This window comes from Antechinus flavipes, chromosome 1 (assembly GCF_016432865.1).
Source record: "Antechinus flavipes isolate AdamAnt ecotype Samford, QLD, Australia chromosome 1, AdamAnt_v2, whole genome shotgun sequence".
NCBI classification, from domain to species: domain Eukaryota; kingdom Metazoa; phylum Chordata; class Mammalia; order Dasyuromorphia; family Dasyuridae; genus Antechinus; species Antechinus flavipes.
In genome coordinates, this window is record NC_067398.1 from 164,985,198 (window position 1) to 164,993,053 (window position 7,856).

At 36.8% G+C, this 7,856-nt stretch overlaps 1 protein-coding gene across 1 annotated transcript in view; it reads right to left on the bottom strand.

Annotated features, from left to right (window-relative positions):
* The window catches only part of MCCC2 (methylcrotonyl-CoA carboxylase subunit 2), an 89,754-nt gene that overhangs the window by 66,189 nt on the left and 15,709 nt on the right, over positions 1–7,856 (bottom strand). The window contains exons 2-3 of the mRNA XM_051992513.1: positions 7,597–7,663; positions 276–360 (exon numbers count right to left, since the gene is read on the bottom strand). Coding sequence (XP_051848473.1) covers positions 276–360; positions 7,597–7,663 — 152 coding nt within the window. The remainder of the gene's footprint in view (positions 1–275; positions 361–7,596; positions 7,664–7,856) is intronic.

Sequence of the window (7,856 nt, forward strand, 5' to 3'; positions counted from 1 at the left end):
ATCGATAATTTTCAAAGGTATGTCTTATAAAGAAATTTTCAAATGAAAATCAAGAATTGCAATTTTATTGGCTAAAAAAAATTACAATAGAAATGAAATCTCACTATAATTAGCCAGATAAATAATAAATATTAAGTGCCAATTATGCTGAAGATACAGAAAATGGCAAAAGACAGTACTTCTCAATTACTCCTCAAAAATATCCATTTCTAATAACCATATAAATTAGGAGAGATATTCTACATTACCTCTCCTATATTAAAAAATATACTAACCCGGGATCTAGGAGTCTATCAATTCTTTCTCTAGGAAGCAGTTTTCCTCTTGATGTATGCCGTTTCCGTGCTTTTTCTCCACCTCCTATGACAAGTAAGTGATTCATTAACATTACAATAATAACTATATTTATGCAGTCCTTTAAAGTATGTAAAATACTAAATATACATTTTCATTTGACCCTTATAATTCCTCTTTGAAATAAATAGTGTAGGTAATAACCTCCTTATATCCATCCCTTGTTCTCCACTTACAGATACTAACCTATTTCAGACTCACCTAGACTGTTATATCATCTCCCTGCCTCAAGTCGTTTCTTCTTTCTATTCAATTACCAAAGCTATATTCCTAAAACACAGATCTATGTCTGTCCACAATTCAAGAAGCTTCACTAGTTCTCTTGTGTCTATAAGATCCAATACAAATTCCTCTATCTGGCACAAAAGCATTTCATAAGAGGTTTCCAGTCACTTTTTTAGGTTTTTTCCACATCCCATCCAGTTCAACAGGACTCCATGCTATTGCCAGAACCTGACATTCCATCCCTCATGTCCATGCCACAGGAATACACAAATATTCATCATTCTGAAATCTTCCTTCCATAGCTCTAATTCCAAGAATCCTTATTTTCCTTTGAAGCTCAGTTCAACTGCCACTTCCTACACAAATGCTTTTCCTGATCTCTTCACATTTTCAGGGCCTTATGTCCTACTCCCCTATTTGTCTATACATATTTTGTGCTGACTGATCTATGCAAACAATGTTTCTCACTAAAAGAATGTAAACCCCTAGACATAACAAAATGCCTTGTACATAGTAGGTATTTTTGCTAAATGCTTACTGAATGAACACATTTTCTTTGAGATCAAATAATTTATTGTTAAGAAGCCTAATTACAAGTAACAGACTCCATATTTAGACTGGTTCTCAAGAAGCAGACATAATCTGTTAGTGGTATACTCAAAAGTTTTAGTAGCTTAGTTAAAAAAAAAAAAAAAAAAAAAAAGCCAGACTCTGTACTCTGCTATCATTGTCTTTTGAGAACCCCAGGTCACTTTCATACCATGGTAAAATATCATAATGGAACTTTGTGAAGGCAATAGACATAGGTGATAATGCTTAATAAATGTTTGCTGACTGAATGACTAGCAAAAGTATTCCTTTTAAGCCTAAACTTTCTTCAGTAGAATAAGGTAGCAGCTTTAAAGAATCATTGGCCTTTTTAAATTATTAACTTCATAAAAGTCAAAATATACAGTATGGCTATAGTACACTAAAAAAAAAAAAAGTCTTCTTTCAGAAGATAACCAGAATTTTTTTGGGCTCCTTACAACTATACTACTGATACATAAAATGGTAATTCAGCATTGAACAATCACTAACATATGTTAGCCCTTCAATAAATGAAATTAAATAACATGCTTAATTCTAGTATTTAAGTCTTTATTAATAATAAAGCTACAAATACATCCTTACTCTTTCCTGAACAAGTGATTAAGTCTCCAAAAAAACAATGGAATTTGAAGTTCACTCAAAGGAAATCTGAAACAAAGGCAAAAATGAAAACATTGGGGGAGGAAAAGTAAGGGGGAAAGAGGAAGAGAAGAAAAGGTGAGGGAAAATTAGCTATTCACCATCCTTTCCATTTAACAAGGCTTCCTACAAATAAAAACATTTTATTTCATTATTCTAAGGTAACACTTCGAAACTCTGATATTTCTAATTCTTCTTTATTTTCTTAAGAAAAAAATTAACAAGGAAAGAATATTATTATAAAATTAGAAAGCTCATGGAGAAAGGGGGGGAGGCCAAAACAAACTACACTCTCATTTCTTATTCTACGTGTGTATACAAAGAAAAATACAAAATAAAATACAAAATGCTAGGAACATAGTAAGAACCCCAGACCCTTATCTGCTCCGCCCTCCCTGTTCAAAAATCAAGAAGTTAATAGTATAAAGGGTTAGATTTAGAAGTTCTCTAGGGTTACTTGTAGCTCCCCCTTTCTTTTGTTTTTGAAGCATCATCTTAATGTCTCTGTTTCTCCTCTTTACTATTGTTTGTTCTTGAGGATTAAAGGATATGCCAGTGGTATATAAAATCTTATACTGTGCACAAAAGTGTGCAAAATGTTTGGAGGTGTATGCAGGACCATTGTCTGTTTTTATTGCTTGTGGCACATCCATAATGGCAAATGCTTGTGTGAGGAATTCAGTGACCACTCGGGCTGTTTCTTTTGCTGCTAGTATTGCAAAAGTGAATTCTGAAAAGGTGTCTACCATTACATGGATAAAAGACAGACGACCAAAAGATTTATAATGGGTCACATCCATTTACCAGATTTCATTGGGTCTCAAACCACAAGGATTCTTCCCTGGAGGCAGTGTAGGAGCGTGGAAAGGAAGGCAAGCTGCCCAGCTATCCTCCTAGCTTCCTCTTTTGTTATCCCAAATTGTAAATAAATGCAAAGCTCAAGCAGCCTGATGGCATTTAGAATGGGATTCCTGGGCCTTCTAAAATAAAGGCGTACTGGCTAACATAGTTAAACGGCTATCTGCCTTTGAATTCCCATCAAAAATAGGACCTGGAAGTCCACTACGTGACTGGACATGCAAGATATAAATCTTTCCTGGATGCTTTCTCACTTGCTCCTGAAGTTCCTTAAAGAGCTGATATATATTAGAAGCTGCAGATTTTATTTGGGCTGTGGCAATTCTTTGTACCACACCTACTGAATAGGCTGAATCGGATATTATATTTATGTCTCCTGGGTAATAAGTGAGAACTAGCATGATTGCATATAATTCGTCCTGAAAAGGAGTTCTGACTACTCTCTTTATAGTTAAGTCATGAGAGTATACAGCACAAATATTATGTTTGGATGCATCTGTAAAGATAGTTGGTCCTTTAAGAGGAACTTTAGAAATTTTTTCTTCAAGAATCCATCGCCAATTATGTAAAAGTCTGGTTATCTTTAATGGAGACCCATGTGTAAAATTTGGAGCCATGGCTAATAAGATTTGCCACTCTGGGATGGTCTCACAGCACACATTAATTTGTGTATTGGTGTAAAAGGTGTATATCTTATCAGGTCTTGCCCCAGATAATTGTACTGCTCGCTTAATGGCCACAAGCACTGGGTAAGGAGTGAGGCTTTGTTCTGGTTGTGCCAGGAGGTTCACCCACTCTATCACACTGTCTCCTTGATGAAGGACTGCTGTGGGTGCCTCTTGTGCGGCAAAAACTGATATTTCCAAGGGTTTTTGAGTGATTCTTTCAACCACATTGGATAAAGCCAGTTCAACTTTTCTCAAAGCCTCTTGAGCTTCTTTTGTAAGCTGGCGTGGTGAATTTAAAGCACTGTCTCCCCTTAAAATGTCATATAATGGTTGTAACTGATAGGTAGTCAAGCCTAACAGTGGTCACATCCATTGGATGTCTCCTATCAATTTCTGAAAATCATTTAAGGTGTTTAGCTTCTCTGTTCTTAAGGACAGTTTTTGTACTGTAAGCACCTTAAGGTATACTTCATATCCTAAATACTGAAAAGGAGCATGTCTTTGAATTTTCTCTTCAGCTATGTACAATATGTAGTATCTTAGTGTTTCTATCGTCTTTTGTAGACATGCTTCTAGCATTTGTTCCTCAGGTGCACATTCCAATATATCATCCATATAATGTAATAGCATACCTTTTGGAAATGCTTTTCTTATTGGAGCAAGAGCAGCAGCAACATAATTTGACACATAGTGGGGCTATTTTTCATTCCCTGTGGCAAAACTGTCCATTCGTATCTTTTATAAGGCTCAACTAAGTTAACACTGGGCACTGAAAAAGCGAATCTTTTCATATCCTCCTTATCCAGAGGGATAGAATAGAAACAATTCTTAATATCTATGACCCAAAGAAGCCATTCTCTAGGCAACTGAGTAGGAGATGGAAGTCCAGGCTGAAGAGTTCCCATAGTTTCCATCTGTTCATTCACTTTTCTTAAATCAGTGAGCATCCTCCATTTTCCAGATTTCTTTTTTACAATGAACACTGGGGAATTTCAAGGACTTAGAAAAGGTTGTAAGTACCCTTGTTCAAGCTGCTCCTGTACTATATCTAATAAGGCCTGAATTTTATCGCTACCTAAGGGCCACTATTCTATCCACACTGGTGTATTAGTTTTCCATAGGATAGGAACAGGTGAAAGTGTTGGCAGGCCTTCAACAGCAGCCCTGCTTAAAAAACCGAAGTACTCATTTTTAATCCTAATTGCTGTAAAACATCTCTTCCCCACAGATTGATGGGTATTTTTTCAACTATAAAAGGAGTAAAAACTCCTGTTTTGTCTTTAAAAATCCATCTCATAGGGGCAGCACTAACTTCAGCTGCTATTGATCCTCCTACTCCAGATATATAGGTGTCTGCTTTAATCTTTGGCCAGTGACTGGGCCAATTGGCACCTCTAATGACTGTACGATCTGCACCTGTGTCTACCAATCCTTCCAATGGTAGGCCATTTATATAGATCGTGAGCATAGGTTGGTCACCTGTTACAGCTGCTGTCCAGTATATTCCTGGATTTTGTGGTCTGGAGTCAGAATCTGGGTGACTATCACCAGGTTGCTTATTAGGATTCTGTATCAGTAAACCTGATGCTACTACTTCTCCTGGGTGATAAGTCACACATTGTCTACTTGTATTAGTGACTGGGATATTATCTACACATTCCCCAGTTTCCCACATCAGCGTGTGGATGGACACTGTTTTGTACGTATAAAAAGGAGGTGAAATGGTCACGCCTACTGTGCCTGGAGGTAAGGGATCCATAGGCTGGAGAGGAACAGATTTCACCTCTCCAGGGGGTATCTCAGTTGTCCCAGCTGCATACAGTTCTATTCTCCCCAATTGTAATTCCTTTCTTCCATCAGGTTGCTTCCTGGCTGGTTAATTGTGTAATCCCCTCTCCTATCATATGGCTTTCTGGCTGCTTGGTCATGTCTAGGTACTGGACTTCTAGGCACTCTATGGATGCACCATTGGCTGCCATCATGCCCCAAGTGTTTTTTGCCTTAGGCCCTGGGGCTGGGCTCCTCATCCCGTTTCCCTGAATATGTCTACATTCTGAGGCCCCATGGAAGCCTCTGTTGCATTTTGGACATGGGGTATTGGGTCTTGTTCTCCCACCCTGTTTTCCCATTCTATCTCTATACTAACACTGAGCTTTCAGATGCCTACTTTTCCACACTGAAAGCATCTACAAGTCTCTCTGGAAGTCCCTTGCCAGGAGGGACTCGGTCTTCTCATGTTTGGATTTTGGGAAGTCTGCATTATAGCCTGGCTATAAAAGGCATTTGTGCCCACTGTGGCACAGCGTTTTATGAGCTCCTCTAAAGGAGCATCCTTGTGCAGTCCTAGTATAATTCTTCTGCAAACCTCATTAGCATTTTCCTTAGTAAGTTGCCTTATCAAAATGTCTGTTATTGCATTTTCCCTATTTGTTCGCCAAATGTGATGACCACGTATTTAAAATTAGCCAGAGTCAAGAATTCAGGTTAAAGGAAAAACCTTCAATTTTTATTGAAGTGAAGAGGTGAAAAAAGATTGCGATAGCAATATAGGCAAGAAAGATTGTGATAGCAATATGGGCAGCTGTGACAGGAAGCCAGCTAGCAGAGAGGGATTGGAGATGAAAGGCCGTTGCAATGGCAATGCGAGCAGCTGTGTCAAAATGCCAGCCAGCACTCTCTCCTTCTGCTTCCCTTCCCACTCCCTTGCCTCTACCCACCAAAAATGTCATTTCCTATACAACACATCAGGACTTGCACAAAGAGTGGGCGGGGGCCATTCTTTCTCCAAGCATATATATTAATAGAGTATGGTCCAATTACTATTTAGCCTCACATGCTTGGGACCTCAGTGTATCAACTCAAGCCTCAGCTCATTACACCCCCCCAAAGAAATTGATAAATTAGAACAATTCTAGGGTGAGTAACCATACCAGGTACAGGCAAAATTGTAAAGTAGGTAATCTCTTATTACCTCATCTCTTATTAGATCATCTTTCTGTTTTGGTACCTATCTAGCAAGTAACCAATACCATTCTCATTTAGTGTTATAAAATTCCTCACCTATCTTTTGTCATGCCTAAGTCTCCTTTCCCCATAAATGCTCTTGTCCAAAAGACAAAATAATAAGGCAAAAATATTAACAAGGTTAATGGATTAGTGATCCATCCTAAATAATTAGCAGGAGTTTTTTGGAGACCATAACTTATTCCAAAGTATAGGTTATAAAAGCATAGTATTTGAGCCAGAAGGTTTCTGAAAGGTTATCTAGTCTACTATTCTCATTTTATACCTGACAGAATTGATATCCATAAAGTAGCACAAGTAACTGAACCCAAATCCTCCAACTCCAATAGCATTCTCTCCAGTGTCACACAATTCTTATAAGGACTTCTATGGTGCTAGTTAAAGAATGTAGCAAACCTACAAAGGAATACAGACACTTCTTCAAATTATATCATTAAATACACCTTTTACTCTACTTAAGAACAGGCCAGCCTTTAAAAATATATAATTTCTTTTCTGACCAATAAATCAATGAGCATTTATCAACAGATAATTTATCAATAGAAAATAAGTTCCTTTAGAGTAAAGATTGTGTCATTAATTGTATTTGTATCCCTGGCATCTAGCACAATACCTAGCATATAATAGGCACTTAAATGCTTATTGATTAACTGATTCATTAATGAAGTATGCTAGGGATTGTAGTAGAGAATACAAAAAGAAAATTAAAAATAGCTCCTGCCAACAAAGAGCTTATATTCTATTGATAGAAACAACATGTAGCTATGTGAATAAATGCAAAGTATATAAGAAGTACAAGTTATTTGGGGGGGGAGAAAAGAAATATTAGTAACTGGAGCAAATCAAGAATGGCTTTTTGTACAAAATGGCACTTTTTTCTGAGCTCTCAAGGAAGCTGAAGGTTTTAAGAGGCAAAGATTAGAAGGAAGTACACTGAAGCAAGGCACAGTGAAAGAGAGTTATATGCAAGTTATATGTTTGGAACAACAAAATTAAGGCAGAAATTGTAAAGAAGATACAACATAATAAACTTAGAAAGAAAATCTGGGTGAAATTACAAAGGATTTTAAATGCCAAACAAAGGAATTTCATCCTAGGGACAACAGGAAGTCACTTCAACTTTTGGGCAAGAGAAAACTATTATGCTTAAGATATATCACTTTGGCAAATCTCCACAGGATAAATTATAAAGGCATAAAATTAAATTTTAAAATAAAATAAATTATTTTATATTTACCTAATATGATATGCGCTGTTCGCTCATGAAGTTCAGTTACTAGAGCTTTCATTCGTTCATAGTTTTCCTAGAACAGATTTTTTAAAAGAATTAAAAAGTTACACGGAAATCGATAAATGGTCAGAGGATATAATAAAATAGCAGTGGTATAGTAGAAGCGGCAGCAGCAAAAGATATCATCATCATTATCACTGGTCTGCTAAGTTATTTACATATTAATTCATTTGATCCTCATAACAACTCTTTGATTTAGGTACTAT